Raw genomic sequence first — 26,741 nt, forward strand, 5'->3', positions numbered from 1 at the left:
TAGGTTCGGACCAGTATATAAACAGTCATTTAGAGAGAGTGTTTTTGGTTTATGGGCTGAAGCATCATAAACTATTCTTAGTTTGCTTGTTGCTTTATCATTTCTGATGACTGCTCTATGAGGTAAATAAAATAGGGTTTTATCATTTTGATTGTCTTCTTGAACTGGTTCAATAATATGTTTTAACTCGTAATCCTTTAAAACCTCTGTGTATTGAACAAACAAAGAGTTATCAATTTTAAATTTGTTACTCAATTTCTTAAATCTTTCAAGTGCTATATCCCTATTATCTTCCATTAAATGTTTTGAATTCGGTTTCCAAGGTAATTTTACTTGGTATCTGCAGTTCTTATACCTGATATCAGATTCGAAAGATTTCATAATTTCTAAATCAACAGTTTTGTCGTTTTGAGTATCACTTTCCAAACCCAAGTTTTCTAGCTTCCAAAACTGTTGTAACTGATCTGATATCAAGTTTTCATTTACAATTACTTTCATAGTTAATAATTCACTATGATCATTATTTACTTTACCCTGCAAACACCACCCAAATAAAGATTCTGTGGCTACTACATTTCTTGAAATTCTTTTAATTTTACCAGTAATTATAGAATAGTAGAAATCTACCCCTATGAGAATATCAATTTTGTCACTTTTTCTACAACAATCTGCTAATTGTAGATTTTGTAAAATTTTATTTTTCTTAGCAAAGTTCAAATCTGGAGGAGAGATAACAGTATTGGATATATTTTCGGTTTCAAGAAGCTCAATATATATATTAAGATTAGGATCGTTTACATTTTCTAGTTTTGCTCTAACAACATTAAAGGTTTTTTCTAACGCACTTTTATCACCAAAGGAATAAACAGAAAGTGATTCTTTTCTAACAATCGGAAGTTCCATTTTAGTAGATACATCTTTAGTTATGAAAGATCTCATTGAGCCATTATCAAAAAGAATTCTGACATTTTCAGATTTATCATTATTTCGGATCAATGCAGAAGCCGTTTGTAATAATATTTTATTAGATCTATTTTCATCGGAATTATATGACGAAACAGCGGAAATAACGCTCGAATCCGACGTTTTCTTTTCAGGTTTTTCATTATCTTTTTTCTGATGGAATGAATAACAAATGGCTTTCGAGTGTTTATTAAAGCAGAAGGCACAGTTTATTTTTTGTTTACAATTTTGGATCCGGTGAAATCGACCCAAACATAAAAAACACCGCGATTCACTTTTTAAGATCTCTTTTTTCTTTTCTACACTTAAAACTTCGCAATCCGCAGATTTATGATTTGTGTTCCCGTAGAACAGACACTGCGATTCGGATGACGCCGCTAATAACTCAACTGTAGACGGCTTGCTCGTTATGGCTGGAGAATGTTTATGTTTGAAAGGCAAATGCTTTTCCAATCGCGAATATTTTTCTCTAGAATTATAATTAACAGAAGCCGCGCGTTCTCTACTGAATACTTCGTTCCTCAAAAAGGGTAACAAACCTTTTAAATCCCAATTTTCGTCTTTAATTTTTCGGCTATAATCAAGAACGAATTCATTAGGAAGTAATTTCAAAATTAAGGGCGTTAAGAGATTTCCGTAGGTATCAGAGTCTATTTTTAATGCTTCAAGATTTCTTATCTGTACTTCGGCGTGATCTAGAAGTTTTCTTAATCCGTTTATATCATTAGGATTTCTAACAGGTGAAGTACTTAAGAGTTGTCCTAAATGCAAATTAATTAAGATGTTCTTTTGACCAAATCTGGAACGTAACAGTTCAAGAGCAGCTTCGTAATTATTTTCGATGAGAGCGAAACCAGAAATAGCTTTGGCGGCTGAGCCACCAAGAAAGCTTTTTAAGTAAATTAATTTTTCTATTTTTGATAAATTCGGATTTTTATCAATCGCATTTTCGAACTGACCTATGAATTCTAACCAATCCGAAGAATCACCATAAAATTTAGAGATCGTTAATTTTGGAAGACGAGTGAATTTGTTACTTTCATTTTGCGATTCTGTAACGGTTTCATTAGAAATGTCTCTATTTGCATTGTCCGAATTTTCCAACTTATTCAACTCTTTCAACTTTTTCTTTCCTCTAAACTGCCACACTTGAATTTTCTCTTCATATTCCAAAGCGGATGAGATTTCAAGTTCAAATTCGTCTTCTTCGACTTTTAATTCTCGTTCTATTTCAGCGTCTAAATTGCTCAAGGATTTTGATTTTTCGTTTAACTGGTCTAAAATTTCTTCTAATACATTTACATTTATACTACTATCATCTTTATTCAGTTCGGTTTCAATTTTCTTTAATATCTTGGACACTCCGGTCCTCAATACCTATCTTTTCGATTTCAGTTTAGCAATAAGATCTTCCATATTATATAAAAATAGAAAATACAGGCTTACCTTGGCTTTTATCACATAAAATGATATCCAAAATTAAAAAACACAAACTTCTAAATTGGCCAAAGGTTCTCGGCACCAATGCGCCATAATGCGAAAGGTGGTTCTAATTCTAAATGAAGTGAAATCCTTCAACAATCTACAAAAATAATCATTTTATTTACAAAGCAACTTCGATTGCATCGAAGGTTCACTGCTAACTAACTGCGTCGCAAACTAAAAACTAACATTCTTTTTCAGAAGCGAAGCGCCCTCTAACGGCGATACATAAATCATTTGAGGGATTTTTCCACACATGTCAACGTCACATATAATGAGAATAAGACAAAGTGGCAAATAGCTTGAAATTTCAACAGTAATAATGACGTAAATGTCACCCTCTCAGATGCAAATGCCATGGCCAAATACAGATTGAAGGAACATTCAATTCCAATAAAACACCAGCTCTGTAACATGAATGAAGATTGACTCATAGTCAGGCTTAGAACTGGCCATCACAGAGTTCTGAAAATTGACAAAGGGTTACCATTGTCAATTTTCAGAAACTGTGATAACTGCTCAGACACAGAATTGAGGACTTTGCACATTTTTAATTGTCTTGCCATCCTTGCTGAATTTCTAAAATTTGGGGTATTGTTTAAAAGACTGAACCTGTATGATGATAACATTTTGCAGATTACCTGGACTGTCATCTTCACCCTTGACACTATTTAAATAGGCTTTATCATAGACACGACAAAAACAATGATTTTGGGATCCTGGTCACAAAGCTATATAAATTACAAATACTAATTAAAACATTTTCTGACAATGAAACATAAATAAATGAAAAATTATTCAAAAATATTTTTTTTATATACATATGAATCTAATTTTACCATAAATTGAAGACAAAGCCAGATATTCATACTGATGAAACAAATGCTGCTGGATATGAATAATATATATTTTCTCTCCAGAGCATACTAACATATATCCACTTACTAACTACATTTATTTAACATTATCCACATAACCACACTTGGTTATTATATGTTATTTTGCTTACTTTGTTTGGGTGTAAAATAGCTGGAAATCTGAAAGTGAGAATAATTTTTTTTTTTTTTTTTTTCCCCACTTTATATTGTGCAAAGTTTAAAACCATACATTTGATAACTGAAATGATATGTTATCTAGACCTCCCATATTTTTTTTTTTTTTCCTAAGAAATTTTTTTAAAACATTGGAGGAACAGAGCATGTGATACTGGGTGTACTCCATTTTTGTTATGATTATCTGAGATTTTCTTTTGCTTAGAAATATCATCTTGCATTATAGTTTTGAATTACCTTGCATATTATTTCATCTTTTATATCTTGTCTTCTACTGAACAATATTTTCATTTTCAGCCCTCAAGTGGTTGAGGAACATAATTTTTCTATTTTATCTAGCCTTTTTTATGATAATTGAAGCTTGAAGAGCAGTATTTGTTTGGAATAGAATACTGGTTTTTTTTTAATTATTTGGAAACGGTGTCATAGTTTGACAGCTCTTTTGAATGATTCCAAACATCTGCATAACCTTGCACCACCAGTGAGAAAATAGTGGAATGACAGAGTTGCTCTTTAATGTAAAATCAAAGTATATCATTAAACATCCGTGCTGTTTTTTATTGTCTGTTGATCTATCCTGCACAGATTAGTTACTTTAGCTATTTTTTTAAATGCTTTCTTGCTAACCTACAAAAGATGGAATTTTTACTAAAAAAAGAAAGAAAGAAAATATCATTTGGAGTAATATTAGCCAATAAACAAAATTTTATAATTAATAAAATGATTTTAACTAATGTAAAAGATGTATGCTATTTATCTACTTTTATATGTAACTTATGAAAGTTCATTCTATAAACAGCTTGTTCCATTATACTTTAAATGTAATTGATATATTTTTAACTGAAAATGTATAATAATTTAAACTAACTTATAACAATTAAAATATGTTAAACATATTTAAATACTGTTATATACAGGGTGATCTTTTATAAGTGACAGTGTTGGGAGTGCCCTGTAGCGCTATCTAATAGCCGAAATGGCACCAAACTTGGTATTTAGACTAATCAAGACATGGGAAAAAGGATTCTGTGAAAATAAATTTAGTTCCGAAAATCTCCGCTGGGGTATTTTGTGGCGCTGCTGTAGCTTACAATAACGAGAATTAGCATAAAACATGGGTATCAAAGAAAAATGCAAATGTTGTGTGATGACAGCGCCAGTAATAGGGGCTATAAAAGCAAGTAGTAGACAGCTCTGACAAATAATCTCAGCTGAAGTAAATGAGCTCCAGTGGTCATGCCTCTCACGTTACTGGAACGTGCGTTACTGGTGAAGCTGTGTTACATGAATCAGTGTAATGCATCCGCAGCTCTTCGGGAATTTCGAACCAGAAAAAAATTATGAAAGGGGCCTTTATGGCTGAATGGTCTTAAGAAAATGATTAAGAAGTTCAAGGAAACGGGGTCACCGACCATTCATGCTGGGAGAGGACGTAAACCAGTATCAGAAGATGTAATAACTGATGTGGCAACTACAAATGTCAAAGGATCGCAGGAAACGATTGCTGGTACTAGCAGCACCCGGGGTGTAGCTCGACAATTAGACATGAATTATTCCACGGTATGGAGAGTTGCGGCTCGTTATCGAATTTTACCACTACAAAATCAGCCGCTTGCATGAACTGAAAGCTAGTGATTATGATAAGCGAGTGACATTCACTGTATCATTTCTTGCCAGGGTAGAAATTGATAATGCTTTCCCATGGCATATTCTGTGGGGAGATGAGTGCCATTTTTATCTCAATGGGTCCGTAAATACACAAAATAGCTGAATTTGGGCTTCTGAGCAGCACCACACCATGCATGAAATCCCATTAAATTCCCCAAAAGTCATTGTTTGGTGTGGTTTCACATCCGAATTCGTAATTGGGCCATTCATTTTTGAGACCATCACTCCGACAGGACCCCAAACATGCACCATAAATGAAGAAAGGTACCACGAAATGCTGCAAACGTTTGTTATTCCATAACTTCAGCAAAGAAACCGTCTTCAACAGACGATCTTTATGCAGGATAGTGCTCCACACATTAGTAATAAGGTAAAGCAACTGTTGCGCCAAAACTTCACTGATGATAGAGTCATAAGTCGCAGTTTTCAGTTGCATGCCCCTCGTTTCCCTGACCTCACGGCATGCGATTTTTGTCTCTGAGGTTATTTGAAATCTCAAGAGTGTATGTTGGTGGAGTATCAAATTTGTCTATTCTAAAGGACAACATAACAAAGACAGTGCGGAATATTCCTCGTGATATGTTACATACGGCTGTGGAGAACATTGTGCACAGAACGCACTGTGTTATTTCTGAGAACGGGGCTCACATTGAATGTGGTGTAATTCCTCACCGGGGAAGTTAATGTAGTAAATAAACATTAATAATTTAACTGTACGATTGTATGTCTTGATGTCCCGTGTCATGATTAGTCTAAATACCAAGTTTCGTGCCATTTCGGCTATTAGATCGCGCTACAGGGCACTACAAACACTGTCACTTTAAAAAAGATCATTCTATATTTAAAAAAAAACTTTTAATTTTGAATTTATGTTTGTGTATAATTACGATTTTTTTTTTTTTAATTTTACAATAAAAATGTTTTTTCATGAAATATTTTTATGTACAGTCAAAAGTCGTTAATCCGGACCTCAAAGCTACAAACTTTGTGTGCATGTGTCAATGTATAAAGCGTTCATGCATGTGTGTAGGCATTTACGCATGCACGTTTAATGTATAACGGACGGTATAAGCTAAACTAAAATTATCTAATTATCTATTTCAGTTAATGTTGCAGATTGTGTTGTTCTTTAATCTTTGAATTGGATTTGGATTATTTAATTATGGCAAAGCACACGAGGGCTATCTGCCTAAAGGGAGGGATGCCTTCATGGAGGACTTTCTAAGGGGAACTGACTCGTATACAAGTTACACATGGGGAAAACCACGAAAACGCCCATGCAGCCAGCCCGTTCGCGGGATTCGAACCTCAGACCGAACTACCAGTGTTCAGCGTCTTTACGCTCGGCCGCTTATCTTTGAATTGGATCCGGCTTATTATTTTTTGCAGGCTGTTAGAGCAATTTTTTAAAAGTAAGCTTGAACTTTCGATTATGTCAAAAAAAATTTCCGATTCTGGACCTGCCAAAGGATCTATCTACAAAGCGTAAACAAATAGATATTAAGTTTTTTTTTTTTTTTTTTTTTTTGTAAATTTTGATACTTTTTAGATCATAGTTGATCTTTATTTCATAAATTACGGTTTCATATTTTTAATTTTAAAATTTCTGCATGCCATCTTACCAGATTTAAATTGATGATCTATAATCCGGAATTGCCGAAGTCCAGACGAGTCCGGATTAAAGACTTTTGACTGTATTTTCTAACAAACTAATAATTTTTATAGTAAATTTCTGACAAAATAAAATTAATTTCCCCTTACTTAATTTTATGTTTGGTATCAGCATTTGTTTATTCCATTCATTACTCATACTAAGTTAAACACATTTATACACCTCTGCATTTTAGAATTTATCACAGATTTTGATTTCTGTCCCTATGATGATGGTATTTTAGCCACTGGTTCTCAAGATCAACATGTGAGTAGTGATTAAAAATATTATTTTTACTTCCAGTATTATAAAATATTCTTTTAAATTTTGGGTACTTCTTTATTACAGAAGTCATGATTATAAGCCTGCAGTGGTATTTAAAAGTTACACATTACTATACGAATTTTGCTATTAAGTTATCAAACTTTGGCAATTAATTGCATGTTTTGATAAGAAAGTACCAAATTTTGAGCATTATTATGTTTTATGTATAAATTTAGTTAATTTTAGAAATGTTACATTTTAAATGAGCATGTTATATTTTATGTCAAAAAAGAGTATTTTTTTTTTTTTTTTTCTTAAAAAGTTTTGATTGTAAGCACTAGTTATTTCAAGTTATTCTGTAATGTGATAAAAATATGTTTTCCAGTGTGTAAATGGAATGATTTTCCCCATTGTACAAAACATGATAGGTAATGTAATATGTTCTAACACAATTAAAAGTGCTTGATATTTTGGAAATAATGTTTTGTTTAATGAATCAGTATTTTAAGCATTTTATCTGGCTCAGCTGCTAAGTATTGCTAAATTGCCATTTCCTGTAGCATCTTTTTTATTTCCTTTCAGGAAGTGATACTAATAAAAAATTGTAGAATAGTTTATTGCCGAACATTTCAATTGATGTAAAGTGTTCTATAGATAATAGTAATTAAGAAAAATATTTTGATAGAGCTGCTGTAAGAATTTTTTCGTTCACTGAAGATTGCTGCATTTTTCTTTTAAGAGATAATTTGGGTTTTAAGTTGGGTGTAAAAGTAATGATATCTGTGCTATCAGTATCCATCAGAAGCTGAAATTTTAAGTGCATATTCTTTTGAGTTGACTAAAGTAAAAAAAAAAAAAAAAGTTTTCTTCATATGCTGGAGTGTGAACTCCCTTGTAGAAAGGAAAAATCTGATATAAAAGGGAAGAAATGATATTAAATGCAGTAGATGCATGTATGAGAATCCCTATGCCTAGATTTACTTCATGGATTACTCTAGAATATTTTTTTCAAAATTGTGTTCTATGGAACTTGGAGATTACTCAAGGGTCCATGAAACATAGGTAATTTTTTCATAATATTTCAGAAAGTATAGTTGATGCAAATGTTACAGTCTGATGTCTTGAATTCTGACAGTGTTATCAGAAAAGTTTTTGGTAACTGTGCTGGGGAATCACTTGAAATCCTGCTATCGATGACACCCTATCTCACTTCTTTACCGGTTAATACACATAATCTAACAAATCTAGATATGCAGGGAAATCCTCCTGTTTTAGAAATATAGGGGGATCCCATATACTTGTACAGAAAACTGTGCTGTGAATAGTCAAGATAATGATCACTTGTCGATATGTATCTTATAAAAAACAAATTGATTGAAGGTTTTTAATTTTTTGCTCATTGATAAACTTTATTAGTTATTATATCATTGCATCACACATATTCTTCATTAAGTTTAAATCATTAAGTCTAAAATGTAAAATATAATGAAATCCAACCAGGATAACAGACAAAAAATTATCCCCCAATTGTAAGCATGCTGTCACAAAATCTTGGTTACTAAATAATCATTCATTCAAAATACTGTGAGATGACATCACCAACCAGTATTTTTGACCTAAGGGATGAGGTTTCAAATTGAGAGGTTGTTTATTTTAAAGAAACTGGTGAATAAAATTGCCTATTTAAGTGACACTTTTACAAAGATCAATGAACATTAAAATTTAAAATATTAAGTACAGGGCATACAAATATATGTATTTACTGTGGGAAAAAAATCTTACTTTCAAGGAAAAAGAATGTGTACACTCCAATAATTTTGATTCCTTGCCAACAATAAAAGCTTTACAGATGAGGTAGTGTTGAAATATTGAAGACATTTATTGAAGAAATTTTTCATCACATGAAAGGTTTGAGTGAAGCTTTTAATCAGTATTTTCCAAATGAACAACAGATTAAATATCAAAATGAATTGTGGATTAAAAACCTATATATTGTAAAGGCACAAACTTCAACCATGTTAGCAAACGAATGCAAAAAACAGAACTACTCTTATGTGCACCCTTAGGTCGCCAATTTTCTCGCCAAAACACGCCGCCATATTACTACCTAAATTTTTTGTCTACATTTCAAATTTTAAGCCTAACATGTCTCCAAAAATGCGGTTTTCGCACATGCAAAACTCACGTTTTGAAGACACAATTTAAGCTAAAAATCGTAAAAAAATAAAAAAAATAAATAATAAAAAAAAAAAAAAATAGATAGCAAAAACTTAAAGTTTCTAACCAAAAATATTTGACAAGAATCTATGTACACAGCGATATGTTTTAACTTTAAAATCTACGAATTGCACATTCTAGACAGTGAAGGAATCTACGAACACCTCACTTCAGTAAATTAACATAACAATAAATTTCAAAGTATACCATGTGCACAGCATTCTGTTTAAACTTGAAAAAACATCTACGAATTGCACAATATAGGCATTGTGCTCGAAGCAACCAAATAAACTAAACTAAATTACAAACAATTCAAAAAACAACAATAACAACAAAAATTCATAGTAAAAAAACAATGAACATAACATTCTACAAAATAAAAACATTAAAATAAAATTCACTTACCATAATACATTCCTGAATAAAATTTCGCCAGTCACATAACATCTCTGAACAAAAGTGGCACGATTTTTTTATATCACATGTCTTTCTGAGATTCAAAATTTCAAAAGTAACGATTAAAACTTCTTCCAAAGTTAACTTACTACACCAAAACCACAATTCAAATCTTAAACTCCACTGACAGCCACATACTTTAACAGCAACCATTTAACTGCAAATCCAGGGGCCCACCAGCGGCCGAGCGGTAAAGTCGCTGAACACTGGTAGTTCGGTCCGAGGTTCAAATCCCGCGAACGGGCTGGCTGCATGGGTGTTTTCGTGGTTTTCCCCATGTGTAACGTGTATACGAGCCAGTTTCCCTTAGAAAGTCCTCCACGAAGGCATCCCTCCCCTTAGGCAGATAGCCCTTGCGTGCTTTGCCATAATTAAATACATCACCACCACACCACTTAACTGCAAATCCACACACGAAATATCAGAAATGCCCTTCTTCGTTCAAGTTCTCATAGCAGCTCCGCATTTTGGACTCCGTTTTAAAAATCCCACAGAAATTTCAAAAATACACTTCAATCCTCATAAACACACCCGTGAACAAAAGATTTGTTAACAACTCCAACATCATACCTTTGAATACTAAATTTACTTTCCACACAATCTAAAATATGCGACTCAAATCTTGCCACCACATCTATCATTGCAACATAGGCCATTTCAAAACAGGCATGGCACGAACCAACGAGAAATTAAATCACTCCAGCAGAAGAGTTTTCAGCGTCAACAGGGTTGCCATACAACATGCCATTATGCCAAAAACCAGCGCAGAACACATATCGTCACATTTGGTGAAATTAGGGCACATATAAGATCCCAAAAAGCTTTTATTTAAATGATATCTGATATATTGCCAGAAAAATTTAAATTAATGCCATTAGTGAAATTTTAGTGCAGTTTAAGGGATGAATAGCCTAACTTGTCAAAAAGGCCATGTTGGCCTTTTTCCCATTTGCAACTATTTGAAATGGTGTTCTCAGCTGTACGTGTTGATAAAAACTAAATATTGCAGCAGACTTGATGCCAAACAGGTCAAAAGCATTCAACTTTAATTCATAAAACCTAATATTAAGTACATCTGCAATAATAAAAAGTAATACCCATCATCTCATTAAAATTTACATTTAAAAGTCCTTTTTGAATATGTTATTTTAAGAACTTTCAGGTTAATTTTGAAATTACTTTTGAAGTAAATATTATGTGAAATAATTGTCATTTTTGCTGCAAATAATCCATTTACAGAATGGTGCCTAGCCATACTGTGCAAGCAAACCAGGGGTTCAACGATAAAAGTGAACATTAAAAAGAGTTCCACACATAAAAAAGATTAGAAGGAAGTGTTTATGTTTATACTGAATATATACTGATTATTTTTTAATCATCTGTAATATTGTAATGTTGTTTAAGTTTTAATTTATTATATTTTAAAATACTATCACTTTTATTCTCTTGTTGTTTATTGCTCCTGTTATCCTCCTTCCTTCTCATAGGTAAAACTGTGGCGAATCACTGATGAGAGCTTAAAAAGCAATATACCATGTAATCCTGAAGTTGATATATTATGTCAGTGTAAAGTAGAAGTATTGAAATTTCATCCACAAGCTGACTGCATTTTATCAGTAGCTGAGGACAACTGTATTCGCCTTTGGGATATTAATACAAAACAAAATATTTATGGTAATGTATCACTTGCAACTATTATTAACTTTTTACTTCCTCGTATGAAGTGAAGAAAGTATTGCAATTACGAAAAATTTCAGATATCATATTTCACAAAAATATCGATTTTGATTATTCCTGAATTCATTTAGACCCCCCCCCTTTTTTTTGCATCATGGCTGTATGTTTGTAAATAATAAAGGACTCTTTTTTTTTCAAAGTGAATTGTACAAGGGACATTTTTTTATGTATCAATGTATCTATCTCGCAGAACTTGAACGTGATTAGCCGCAGACTCTGAAATTTTGTATATGGGGCTGTTATAACATCGTATTGTCTACCTGCCCTTTTTATTTCAATCAGCAGTACCATATATATATATACATACACACACCACCCATATCCATCTTAAAAGTTTTACTTGGCCTTTATTTTCACAATCATTAGTCCTGTTTATATACTTTCAATTACAGAAGTGTTTTAAATGAGGAAAATATTAATGTTTGACAATGCTAAATTAAAAAAATAATACAGTCAAAAGTCTTTAATTCGGACTCGTCGGGACTTCGGCAATTCCGGATTAACAGTTTTTCCGGATTATAGATCATCAATTTAAATCTGGTAAGATGGCATGCAGTTGTTTACTTTATTAAATATTTCTTTCAATGCGCGCATGCATAAAGCATACATTACGCATAGTCGTAATTAGAAAATTGCAACCAGAAAACTATTTGATGTGTAGTCATGATATTTATAATGACGAGGAATTTGATTTAGATCATATCAAAGACAGAGTACATCAAGATGAAATACTACATTTAGTAAAGAATTATAAGCCGAATAGAATAAAAACATCTGCCCTGGAGATAAGGGTAGTGCTGACAGATCACCTTCCAGTTCATTGTGTGCCGCGACGTTTCCACCCACACCCGCAGAGCAGCGTGAAATTGATAAACAGATTTCGGAATGGTTAGAAAAAAAGGATAAGCCTTTAGCCATTTTTCGCAGCAATTCCACTTTTCGTTTGAGGGACATAGAAACATGCTTTCGCTTTCTAAATCCTTTGGCAGCTCCAGAATCGGAAATTCTTTTTGACATAATCGAAAGTTCAAGCTTACTTTTATAAAATTGCTCTAACAACCTGCAAAAAATAATGAGCCGGATCCAATTCGAAGATAAGAAATAACGCAATCAGCAACATTAACTGAAATAGATAATTAGATCATTTTAGCTTAGCTTATACCGTCCGTTATAATTAAAAGTGCATGTGTAAAAGTATCATGCGCATGTGTAAACACATTATGCATTTACGCATGCACTGAAAGTGTGTAGCTTTGAGGTCCGGATTATAGATCATTCCGGATTAATGACTTTTGACTGTAATAATAACTTTTGACAAAAAACATGATCCAACTTTTAATGTATCTCCTGGTTTGCTGTACTTATATTTGGGAAAATTTTATACTCGTTATGAAAAAATAAAGGTAGTAGAAGTTTGACTCCCATATGATAAAATTGGCTGGGATATTTAATTTCAAAATTTACAATTTTTAATGTCACTTTCAACTTGCCTTGAGGGATTGGTCATTCAAGTTAGAGCAATTTGATAAATGCAGACTGTTAAATTTTATATGAACTTATTTCTAATAAACATTTTACAGTCTTTAAGGATGTGTTTAATGGGCCCATGATAGTTATTATACCATTTTATGAAACCAAAAAAAAAAAAAAAAAAAAAAAAAAAAAAAAAAAAAAAAACTGATATGGACACCTTATAACTTCTTAGTATGGCTTATTAAATTATACACTTTATTTGTTGCATTTTATTTAAACTTATTTCATCAAGTTATACTTTTAAATTTTAATTTATAAAATTTCACTTACTTAACACATTGTTTTGCTTTTGTATATTGTTATATTGCTTTATCCAATTAAATTTACAATGTCATGATTATTACATTAGTAGTAATTTGCATCTAGGAGTATATCTTTTGCCAAATTCTTACAACGAGCCTTAATAGTGCTTCTTTTGCATTACATACTAAGCCACACAAGATATCAATACTTAAATTGTACGAGCAGAGTACTTAAATTGCACCCAGCCCTGCCCAATTAAACATCCAAAAAATGGTCTTTGTGACTAAAGAGTCTGTTCTGAGCTAGAGCAGTGCATAATACCAGATTAATATTGCCTTCCAAGTATAGCCAAAATGAAATTTCTTTACCAATTTTTTTTCAAAAACACAGTTTTAGAAATTTATGCTAATTCTAATCAGTACATAAATTCCATTACTTTTGTTCTAATTTTATGCTTAGGTTTGGAATTGCAATTAATGCTTTTCTAGAAATGTAAAGTGTATTTTACAGAGTGTATTTATGCTTCTTTAAAAATGTAAAGTGTATATATTTCAGAATGTAAAATATGTATTACAAACAGTACTAAATAGCGTAAACAATACTTAAAAGAATTCGATTCTTTACGAAATTTGAGTATCTGATGTCATTAAAAAGATATTAAAATAGTATGTAATTTCATAAAAATAACTTTTTAATTTAATAACTTTTTAATTTTTAACATATAATTTGTAGGTTGCTATTGATAGCTGGAGCTAAAGTCCTACAGTTAGTTGTCGCTACACCTCAACAACTCACAAATACAGGAAAAGATTTAGAATAATCTTTTTATTTAAGTCGAAAATTGAACATAAAAGCACATATTGTGTTACAGAAGAACCATCACTTGTGGCTATTCAAATTAAGCAATAACAAACAATTAAATTCAACTGCAGAATGTAGTCAAAGATTACATATTCAGTAGACTAAGAAATAAGCTGGTTCAGTTATTTTATTGGCAGATATGTGTAAAGCATCAACTAGCAAGAATGCTAAAGACAGAATATCTTTTTTGAATATAGCTGAAGAAAAACTAACAGTAGATGCAATTGTCAGAGGCTCTCTGCTTCTAAGATTCAAAACTATTAGCTTAAATGCAATCAAAGCTAAGTTGCATTCTGGTGAGGAACACAGGAAGAAGTTATAGAAAAGATGAAAGTCATAGCATTTTGTTAATTGATGTAAGAACATTATAAATTAAGAGAAGGATTTTGAGCTCTGCCATGGTTTTAAGTGTTAAATTTATATTATATATGCCTACTTTCCTGCATTTAAAAACAAAAAATACAAATAGTATGGAAGTTACTTTTATAAAGTTTCTTCTTGAATGTCAATAATCCATTTTTTAAAAAGTGAGGCTATCAAATGTAAAGCAAAAAACACAATGTTATTTCCTAAAACTTTGTGAGTCTATCTTTTGCCACATTGTGTTGTTATTTCCTAAAACTTTTTGAATATCTATCTTTTGCCACATTGTGTTGTAGATTCCATCATATGCCAATATGTGTTCAGTGGGTTGTTGATGTCATTATCATGATAGTAGCCCATAACAAACCTATATGTGCTAGTGCACAGTCCATGATGCAAAAATCCCATTCTGTGGCATCTCGTAATACTCTATGGCATTACATAAGAGAAAAATGGGTGGTACACAAAGAAACAAAGTATTTTTAACTATTAAATTCAAAACTTAAATACTCGAGCATTCTGTTTAAATTTTTCTCTAACAATCATAAATTTATGTGATTCTGAGCTTTGTTCAAGGTCAATAGCCTCTCATGGACATTTGCAAAATTATTTGGCTTTATTTTCACAAATATTCTTTTAGCCGTAGACATAACAAAATTTGTCATAAATGATATTTTTAAAAGGAGTAATAAAAAATGGGTGTTGTGTTTAATAGGAAATAAAAATTATTTCCTATGGAAAGTTAATAGTATCCAATTTCTTATTTATTTATTTATTTTTTTAGTTGACCGATTTATTAGCATGTCTGCACTTGATGCTGCCACCTTTTCTGGGCTCATATTGCTGTATTTTCAATTAAAATAATTTTTTTCTACTTTGATTTGCTGTCTCTAACAGCAGGTAGTTTGTCTTTTGCTTTTATTTCCTACTTTTGTATGCAATTTGAGAATATCATCCTTTGTTTTTGAAGAACTCGCAATAAACTGAGTATTTAAATATTTGAGAAAAAACAACAAAGCAAACCTAGATTTTCAAAATGGAAAAATGGCTAGGATTGACTAAGCAGAAAAGTGATGATTCCCAGGGAATGGATCCAGCACAATTTACTAGCACTAAGAATATTGTAAAGAAAAGAAAAATTGTTTGTAGAAAATATAATGAAAGTTATTTATCATTTAGGTTTTTTTTTTTTTTTTTTTTTTTTTTTTTTTTTTTTTTGAATGGAGATGAAATGGACCCTGAAATGGTGAGCTATTATCTAATCAAAGTATGAAACTGTCATTTCTTAAGACATATTAAATCTAAGCATGCCAATTCAAAGAAAAAACCTGAAGAATATTTTGAGAAGGAATTATCGGAGTTCAAAAATAGTAAACAAGTAATGGAAAGTTTTGTTACTTCAAGTGAAAGAGCTTTGGAAGTTAGTTACATAGTTTTTATGAATTGCTAATTTTTCATGTACTTCTGCTTCAAAATAACCTAATGACTCTATATAGTAAGCCTAAGAATTGGAAAGACTAGGTAGGCTCACACAGTTGGAGAAAATCTTATATTACAAGTAGTTAAAGATATCATTTTAACATTATTCAACTAAAAAGCAGCTAATGAACTTATTAATATTCAGTTATCAAATGATACAGTAAATAGACTAATTCATGAAATGGCAAATTCCATAAAAGAGACATTATTCAAAAAATAAAACACAGTGAGTATTTTGCATGCCAATTGGATGAAAGTACTGAATGAATTTTGTTCAATTATTAGTTTGCATACATGTTGAAAAAGGTAAACGAATTGCTGAAGAGTATTTATTTTGTGAATCTCATTATGATAGAGCAACTAAAAATGAAATTTTCAAAGTACTAGAGTCTCGCAAACTCGACTCCTGATATGTTGACATTCCATATAACTCAACAACTTTTTAGGAACTTTTTTAAGATATCTCTAGGCCAAACATAGCATATATTACATACTGTACATATAATTATTTATGTATACATATGTTTTTCCTGTTCTGTTCAAAAGATTTGAGGGGTTTTTTTTCCTGTAATTTTTTATGCTTTTGCATTGTGCCATTAATTCTTCGAACTGCCTAACAAATTTCAAAATATGTTGTACTACTTACCAATGCTGTTTACTTCTTTGGAATTAGTTTTAATAACTTCTTTGGAGAGACAATCTACCATCCCACGATATTTTTCTACCGAGAACTATTAATAATTTTTCTTCATTTTGTATGTAAGTTTTTTACTGAATTCTTATGGTATTTCCTCTTTTTATAACTCCTATTGTGCTAGAATTTGACATAAAAAATCAACATTAATTTAACTGTATGCTATGCTTTTCCGTGTCCAATATTGTGCTACAAATGTCTAAAATAATTTACAGTTAAATATCAAGAGTTCTGAAAAACCCACCCGTTATTCTGTAAAACTCGACAGTCTCTCTGTCCACATTATGTCGAGTATGCAGGACTCTACTGTAATTGGCAATTTTATGAGAATGATATTCCTTGGAATAAGTGCATTGCCATATGCAGTTACAGAGCTCAGGTTTTAACAGAAAAATATTCTGGTGTTATTTCTCAAAAAAAGAAAGTTGCACCTGAAGCTAAATTTATTCACTGCTCTATTCATCGTGAAGCTTTAGTTGCCAAAAACAATCCCCGAAATCCTGAAAATCATTCTGAATCAAGCTGTGAAAATTGTTAATTTTATTAAACGACGAGCTTTAAATTCAAGAATATTTATGATTTTATGCTAAGGGATGGGCAGTGAACATGGTTTTTCAGAGGCAAGGTTTTAAATTGTCTTTTTGAACTTTGGTCAGAAATTCAAATTTTTCTGTGCAATTAAAAATTTGAATGGCAAAAATGTTTATTTAGTGAATTATGGTTGATGCGTTTAGTATATTTAGCTGATATTTTTGGTAATTTAAATGAACTAAATTTAGGATTACGAGAACAAAGTGCTAAGAATGTAATGATAAAAAAACTTGAACTAATAATCAAAGAACTGGATAATAATATTTTAAGCTTTTTACCACTTTTTGAAATTTTTGTAATTGAAAATAATTTGAAAATAAAATAAGAATTAGTATCAAACATTAAAAATCATTGTTTTTCATTGATAAGTAATTTCAATGTGTATTTTCCCAAGAATTATGAAAAAGAAAATTGAATCAGAAATCCATTTTATACAAATGTATATGAAACTTTATCTCGTGAAGAAAAAGAACAATTGATAGAAATTTTGTGTGATCAAATTCTATCTGAAGATTTCAAAAATTCCACTTGTTAAATTTTGGGTGAGCCGAAAAAAGAATTTAAAGGCATTTCAGATGAAGCTTTTAAATTTTTATTGCCTTTCTGTGCAATCTATCTGTGTGAGCAAGGATTTGCTTCCATTGTTATATTTGAAAAATAAATACACAATGAAATTAAAAGTGAATCCTAATTTACGGTTAAAACTAAGTGAAATAAGACCAGACATAAATTGACCACTCTTAAACAGGCCCAAAATCCACACTAAGTTTTAGAATTAAAGTACTAAAGCTTAAAGTAAAATGGTAACCAATTTGTAATTTTTTTATGTGTGCATATTTAATACAAACAGCCAATAAGTTGTGCAAATAGCAATATGTAAGGGGGATATGTAAGATATAACAAAATACAATGGCTGCTTAAAGAATGATTAATGACCTCAAAATTAACTATTCTAGATTTTATGTTCTTCCTCCTAAATTGATCTGTTCTCCCAAATTCGAGATCTTTCCAAGTTACATAACAACCTAAAATTAACCAAGCACAGCTTAGAGTACTTTCTGCATCTACTAGGTATAAATACTGCTCGCAAGTAATTATGTCATCTCTTTTCCTAGCTTCAACCACTGTGAAAAATCTCCCTGCTGCTATGCTTACTCATCTAAGATAGTACCGCCTTTTTTAACCTGTGCATATAGGAAATTAATGTAGTTGTTTATGATCTAGAAATATTTTATCTATTAAGAAATGATTAGTATGAGTGAAAATAAAGATTGGGAATTCTTCAAATTCATTTGCGTCAGCGTCATCTTTCCACTTGACTATCAAAAGCTCCTAAACATCCATCTACCTAACTGCACCTCGAAAATACAACATATATATTAATATTTTTATTGAGAAATTGAAAAATAATCATTATAAGATGTAGTGGTGGTAGTAAAGTTTTCAATTTTTGTTTTAGATGGTATGTGTTAGTCAAAAGGTTGAGAACTACTGCTCTATGGGATTAAGTTTGCGGGGATTAGGAGGCCAATCCAAAAGGTGTTCGTCCAACCAGTCATCATTACCCTTGATTATGCTGAAAATTGTCATCCTGGAATATGCTAGAAGTATTTGAATGGAAGTATTGTATCATGGGATGTACATAATCACCTAATAGACTTGCATGCACAGAGTATGTCACACTGGAATCCATGCCAGTAGAAGTGCCTGTACATGCCAGTAGAAGTACCTGTACCTATCAATGGCCAAGTTATAAAATTGCTAAATACTGATATTTTTTCCAGCAAGAGAGTTGACTACATGTAAATTGTAATGGTTTTCCTCATTTATCATGTGAATTCAAGTCAGTTTCTCATAAAAAGCAACCCTGCCCTTAGGCAAATGGCCCTTGTATATTTCTCTGCAATCACAACATTCAGCTTCCTCTGTAATTCACAACATTCAGCTTCCTGTGTAATTCACAACATTCAGCTTCCTCTGTAATTCACAACATTCAGCTTCCTCTGTAAGTTTATAAGATTCTAAGTACAGCCTTATTGTCACCAAACATACATATACATCCTCTAACAATAGAATGTGCATAAAGGATATCTCACAGCCATCCACAATCCAGCTCTCAAATTCATAGCAGCAGAAGCATTCCATACAGCCAATCCCACATTTTATATGGCATGCATCAGACTTAAAAATGTCTCTAGCTATGTATTGTTGATGTATGGTGGGATATAACAAAACTTAGAGTAATGCTTTTTTTAAAAAAAAAAACCTTCATCAGTTCAATTAGCACATATTTCTGTGCTCAAGTGAGTTGAAAATGATACCTTCTTAAGAGTGGGTGGGAAGGAAAACATCAGTATAACTCATGCTCATTAAAATAAGTTTTATAATCATATAGAATCTAGATGCTGTGCATCCATAGTTGTATAATGCTGGCATAAATGCCGATTGTCACATTGCGCTTTTTTAGCTTTTTTATTGATTTACTTTATAGTGCATATTTCCATCAGAATTGGATTGCCATTAATCAAAATAAGCGCATTTTTCGAGCATCAAGAAAAGGGGGCACTACAGAAAGGTGCTTAGGAACTTAAGAAAGGGGGTGCACAAAAATTTCCCATTCTCTGTTTCGCCACAAAATGTACAGTGTAGCCAAACTCAGATTGAAGAAGAAATAGGGGAAATACAGGTAAAAGTGTATGTAAGAGCACCAAAATCTCAAGTGCTTAGGACCTCTAAGTCTTGATCTGGCTCTGCTTTCACCCTTACAGTTATGCCTATAGCTTGCCATTTATCCATTTCTAGTGACTCCTTGTAAAACTTAGAATAGGTACACTGCGCAAAAAAAAAATCTGAAAGGTTTCAAATTTAAAATTACGTCTAAAATGGCGTTTTTTTTTTTTTTTTTTTTACGTTTTGTGTGTTATCTTTGTTTATTAAATATCACATTCTTTGCACTTAAACTATAAAATTCAATTCAATGGCAAAGTCGCAAAATAATTTGGATTTCCGATACACAATTCCGTGGGCTGGAGATAAGTCATTGGTTTTTTTATTCAAAAATTCATTAAAGTTTTACAAAATATGAAATCGATCATAAAACAAATTCCAAATTTGATCTTCCACATGCCCATGTTTGTAGGAGAATTACGTCATTCAAAATTCGATGGCTCTATGTATCGTAGTTTTATCACAATGCGAGAAATATACATACATTTATGCAGATTTTTCATTATTTAATTTCTTCAAACGTAATGCAGGACTCTAACATTTGGTGGCAACAGTTTCAAAAGTGAAACGGGCATTTATAGTGACTCAATGCAAAATCACAAAACAAAAACAATAGTCCTTCAAGGACAAAACTCCTTTGGACTAAAAAAAGGGGGGGGAGACAGTTCTATATCTTCTGTTCTACTGGGCCGATTGACGAAATTCAGCTTGCATTTTTCATGTCTCAAAAGCTCGACTTAGACTATGTATTAGATTTATGTATAGCATTGTTCTAATATACCTATTTTGACACAAAATCGGACTTTTTCTGAAATAACATAACAATTTTTTCCCATATTCCCATTCTACGACTCAAATTACGCCAAACTACCAAGTTTTGTAAAAATTGCACGAGTAGTTTTTAAAAAATTAGCTCTCAACATTTTAGCCCCTCAATGTTAATTTAGTTTGGTGTATATTTATTAATCTCTCTTATTGTAATCGCGAAAAGATACAGGCATATTTCAACGAAAATATCCATTTTTACCGCTATCGAATGCAATTTAACAATGTTTTTGCATGATATTTGTACGTAAGGACAGAATAAAATACTCTTTTCCTCCAAAAAAATTATAAAACTGCTTTAACCCATCAACGAGCCCGCCTCTCGGAACAAAATGCTTTGAAAACGTCCGCATTGTCAAACAACAAACCCCTCCAAAAAATCGCTTTTGTTTTCTGAAATCGCTCTAAGATGGCCCAGCCTAAGGCAGTATGTTTGCTTCCCCTTAGTTTGATGGATAAGCCATAAAATTGCCTCCCCGGTATTGAATGGCAAGAAGTAGTTGTTGCGTTTCGTTTCCTCTCCCTCCTCTTTCTTTGTACTAGTAGCCTGTAGACTTGTTTCTTTTAACATGTGGCGGCCGAATTTTCCGAAATCTTTTTAGAATTTTAACTTCCAAGCTTGTAAATTTTCAATTATTCGACATGTTTTATTGGGCACTATTTTAAGAAAGATCATTATTTATTTTGTTACACAATTTTTTTAATATTTACTTATCTATTTTATTTAGTTTTAGTAGGCCAATTTATTTTTGGAAATTAAATTTTAATCCATTCTTTTACCGACTCAGTTTTCATCACATTATAAGTCCATATATATTTACGATGAGAGTACAATATTTATCAGGAATTTTTGGAAAATTTGGCATATGTATTTATATTTTAGCATTGAATTTTTTCCACAAGTTGTTCGTTAACACTCGAGCTCATCCTCGTAAACGCTTGATCTAGCATTTTATTGGCAAGCAATAATCTTCCTAATATTTTTCGGGATTTTATAGCAATTTCTAGAATTTTGGCGGTTTTCTACAAATATTTTGGTAAGTTTAGCTATTATACAGTTGCTACTAATGTGGAATTTAAAGCCAAAAATGTATTCCTTCATTGATTTGAGAGATCGCATTTCAAATTTAAACAGAAGTTTAAATGAATTTGATACAATCTTATCACAGACTAGAAGAATTATTTCTCTGTGTTGGATGGATTTTTCTCACTTTTCTGCATTTGATAGATTAAATGCATAAAGCAGACATGCACAAATAGAATTTAAGTAAATTTATTTAAATAAATTTCTATTTTCATTTAAAATTTGTCATTATTAGCACCTCTCGCAGTTTTATGCAATCATAGGATTTTCCGAATTCTATTAGGTCGTTAACATAATTTCAAGGCTGAATAGAAAAGTGATAATATGGAAAGACTATGTTTTAAGTACCAATAGCCAAGTATTTGTAATTAAATAAAAATAAATATTGAATACCAGCTGCTTTTTTATTTATTTTTAGTCATATAACAAAAGATAAACAAGAATACTATTACATCTAAGAATTATTTAGTAAACTATTTTGCTAATGTTATATGAATGAGGAAACACGGTAAAAAATGTTTTAATGATTGAATTCACCGTTAAAAATCAAACAAACCCCAAAATTCCTTTTTCCCAAAACTTCGTAAAATGTTTTGATTAAATATGATTTGAATGAGTTTTCCAATTCTGTTTTGAGTTATATAAATGAGGATATAAATATTATTAAATTAGGATATAAATATTAGAATATAAATTATTATTAGTAATAATTTTTGTATTATAACGTAGAAGAATATCGTTTACCGTTAAAAATTATATCTAAAAGAATTAAATTTTGTAAAAGAATAAAAAATATAATTAACTGTTCCATTTTGTCCTCTATGCATCTATTTATATAAAAAAGGAATCTGGCTAGGGAATTTACGACTTGTATATGAACTAAAAATTGGTATCTTGACAAAACTTGTCAGAGCATAAAAAGCGTATATTCTGTGATATTAGTATATTAATCATACTTCTGTATCCGTAAATGCAGTTTATAATTACCAGCATAAGTATCATAATGGATTTTATTAAAACAAAGAAAACTGAATGCATGATCCTAGCATTATCAAAGTACTGCTCTTTATCCCGTTAAGTATTGCTTGGGTAGTAACCAACACGAGTTTTATTTTTGAAATATTATTCCAAATAAAACAGGAAGCGTTAAACTATATGCATTTTAAACAGTTTTACTTTTTTATATGCATACAAATGTTAAGTAGCTTTAAATTGTACTTCACTTCAGAAACTTCTGCGGTATTATTTTTAGAACAGATCAAGGACTTTAAAGAACAAGTACATTTTAGTAATATACAACGTTAATGATATAGTTCAAATGTTATTGAACAGCTGTACGATTTGTAACTGGCACTGGAAGAAGCAAAATTTATCTACAACTTTCCCTTTCTTCTCAAATTCATCTGATTAGCAAGGATTGAATAGATAATTGTAAACGTCTTTGCTAAAAGTAATAATAATCGGGAAGATCCCTTTCTACCCCTACCTCCTGGGAAAAGAAAACGACTTGGAAGGGAACCTGACCTCCGCAGGCTATCTGACACTAAAGACTCCAAAGATTATTTCTATGATGATATCAATAGAGTCTTTTCTAGTCAATAGAGTTTTTTCATTGTAGAAATACTCATTATCTAGAGCTATCTTTTTTTTCTAGCCATTGTAAGCTACAGATATAGTGGGAAAAAATTCTACATAATTTAATTTTAATTTAATACATTTTACATAATTTTCGGATAATTACATTTTACGTTAAATAATTTTAGATTTTGATTAACGCAATCGATGAATATGGCAGAATAACAGTTTGTTGGGAACGAACATTGTAAATTTCAACGTTTTTTAAGTAAAGTTTTCAAGTATTTTAAACCAAACCAAAGATTATTAAATTAGTCTTATAATGTTTACTGTTTGGTTTTCAGTGTTCTGAATTTGCATTTTAAAAACATAATTTCAATAATCTTTCTTTACGCCAGTCGCTTTTAAAATGTTTACCTATGTAAACACTTACTAATGTTTAATGTAGCAACTTTGTATGTACTTAACGAAAGACTTAGAGGAATTTATAAAGAAAACTAGTTCACATGGAAAAAATCACGAAATCTTCCCTACAGCCAACATATTGACCAGAAACCAAAGCCAGGTCAAAATACTTATGATCATCTCTTTTATCCACATAGCCATTCGTAAACTTTTCAAACTTATACTTGTTCTTATTGCAGTTATAAACAGAAATGTGAACACTCAGATACTGCGCTTGTTAAAGTTACCTCGTTAAAGTTACTTGCTCGTAGTACAGTCTGCGGCTGATTCTATATTTGCCGAGGTGTTTTCGAAAAAAACTTGAAAGATAATAAACTATGTTACCTGCTGAGTAATCGAAATATTATATATTTGTTTATTGAAACTGAAAATCTTATAATTTTCTATAAAACTGCAATGGAATTATTGCATTGAGTAATCTTCAGTGTGATGTAATTAGTGTCCTAAATGTAAAAGTATGTAAAAATCAAATTGGGAATTACAGCAAATCAGTCCATAGAAATATGCTATGCCTGTATTAATCTAGTAGCAATCAATTATTCATGAATATTATAGTATGCATGCCATATAACAATTTGTCAGCAGTACAGGAAACAATTTTGATATGTGTGCCTTTTCTTTTAACATAGTTTTTCTTCCTCCAGCTTTCACTTATTTATTTCTTAAAAAATATCTCCACTAAAATCAGAGTGATATTATCAACGATTTTTCTTTATTATATAAATATAAAATTTATTCTTTATTATATAAATAATTGAAATGCTTAAATTTGACATTCTAATAAATATTTTATAGTAACTCTCAGAAAAATTTAACTTCTTTTAAAATGTATGAAAATGAATTAAATCGTGTATTTTTTCCAGTCTTAATGATAATAAAATTTTAGAATCATCAGTTATATATCCGTATTGATTATGAGAAATTATCTCATTCTTCTTTGAGCTAGAAATTGCTCAAAGGAGCTTCTTCCAGCTAGAATTTGAACTCGGGGTGTAAGTGGTAGTAGATCGGACTATCAGTCAGAATGCCTGTGGTTCGTATTCCGCTGATAGGATAACGGATTTTTCGTTTTCCCCCCCCCCTCGTAAAAACACTATGTCTCTCCAATGGCATTCCAACGAAAACATGTCAGACGATAATTCGTTAACACATGAATTATTCCGACAGTGCCTCATGCTTCTTCTCTCGCCCTTTAAATGAAAACAAATAATAAGGAATTATGCCAATCTCACTATCTTGTTATAAATGGAAGTCCTTCCAGCTAGAATTTGGAAGACCTCCTTATTAGAAGCATAATGAGGGCACTGCTGAATTTTTGAATTTCTTTCTTCGAAAAAAATCCGATGTCTCTGCATGGAATCTTTCTGTTTGTGCAGCATTCGAAATTATTCTGCTTTCGCAAATTTTTCAAATTTACTTTTTCTCGTATCGTTTTTCCATTTGTCGTAAATTGATAGGTGAAACAATGCAGATTTCTCTCTATTTTCTCAAGTTTTCGTATCTGCAGAAAAATATACTGTCGCATTTAAAATTGGTTTTAATGCTGAAAATGGATTTGATTTGTTTGATTCTATTTTTCCTTTTTCTTCCTTTAAAGATTTATTTTTCTTCCATATATTTATTTATTTGTTACATTTTAATCTAATAGTCTCCCAAAAACTAAAGCGATAAAAAAGTTCTTTGATTCCAAGATAAAAGAAACTTTTATTATGCTTTGAATTTCTTCAGCAATCTTTCACCAGTAGGATTTATTTTCTTCTTTCACCTACTGATACTATGTAATTCTACATTTGTAATACATCTGATTATGTATGTGCGTGAGTGTGTCTAATGGTTTAATTGATATATATATGTCATCAATGATATATATATACATAATCAATTGTTTCAAAAGAATAAATTGAGTTTAATTAAAAAAATTAAATTTAAATACATATTTAATTAAATATTCTTTGCGCCATTGCTGCAATTTTTAAAAAATTTAATTTTTTTTTTAAGAAAAAGTTTAATTCTTGACTTTGCTTGCTTGTTTCTCAGAACACTTAATTGGTATTTTCCTTTTTGGGCTTTAGTTCTTAAATGTTTATACTTAAATGTTGGTTTCTAGGGGTGCCACTTTGTTGGAATTACTTTTGGTTTTGACTTTTACCCTTGCCTGCATGAATGATGAAACACGAATTGAATGATTGGGGAGTTAGGTTTGGAGGCAACTTCCCCTTGATAAGTCTGTCTCCTGCCTACTCTGCAATCATTCACATATGCATTTTTTTAGAAAATTGTTTAATTTAATTTTAATTTATTAAATTAGTGGATTTATTTTCATGGATGGGTTTTGCACTTGGTTTGCTTGTGCTTCTGAATTTGAATGATATTGTGGATTGGTTCGAGAGTTAGGTCTTTTACATGTTTGCATATTTTTAAATTATTTTGGCTTTTTTCCTTTTTTTAGAATTTAAATTTGCTTTTCTACTTTTTTACTTTTATACGTATTTGTTTAGAATTTAAATTTGTTTAAATTTAAATAAAAATATACATAATCAATGATATATATATGCATTCATATTTTAACATATGTATATATTAGAATGCATATATATATATATATATATATATATATATATATATTGCATTTTATAATTTCATTACACAAAAATTGTATACCTTAGAGAGTATATCTTTTATAGTAGATTTTGGGAATGCTTGAATTTTGAGTGAAAAGGAAAGTCAAGATTTCTACTACTTTCCCCCGTTCAGTGCTTTCTCTTTTACTAAGGAATTAACATCATAGGAGGGCTGTTTTCGCCCAAAGGT

At 31.0% G+C, this 26,741-nt stretch overlaps 1 protein-coding gene across 4 annotated transcripts in view; it reads left to right on the forward strand.

The window, feature by feature from the left end:
* pod1 (coronin) overlaps positions 1-26,741 on the forward strand; it is a 155,444-nt gene that overhangs the window by 13,925 nt on the left and 114,778 nt on the right. For all 4 annotated transcript variants that reach the window (XM_085810696.1, XM_085810693.1, XM_085810694.1 and 1 more), the window contains exons 5-6: positions 7,013-7,083; positions 11,241-11,427. In XM_085810696.1, the coding sequence (XP_085666822.1) occupies positions 7,013-7,083; positions 11,241-11,427 (258 nt within the window). The remainder of the gene's footprint in view (positions 1-7,012; positions 7,084-11,240; positions 11,428-26,741) is intronic.

This window comes from Stegodyphus dumicola, chromosome 2, assembly GCF_044657685.1.
Source record: "Stegodyphus dumicola isolate Sdum_Otavi_A_Nest chromosome 2, ASM4465768v1".
Classification (NCBI taxonomy): Eukaryota; Metazoa; Arthropoda; class Arachnida; order Araneae; family Eresidae; genus Stegodyphus; species Stegodyphus dumicola.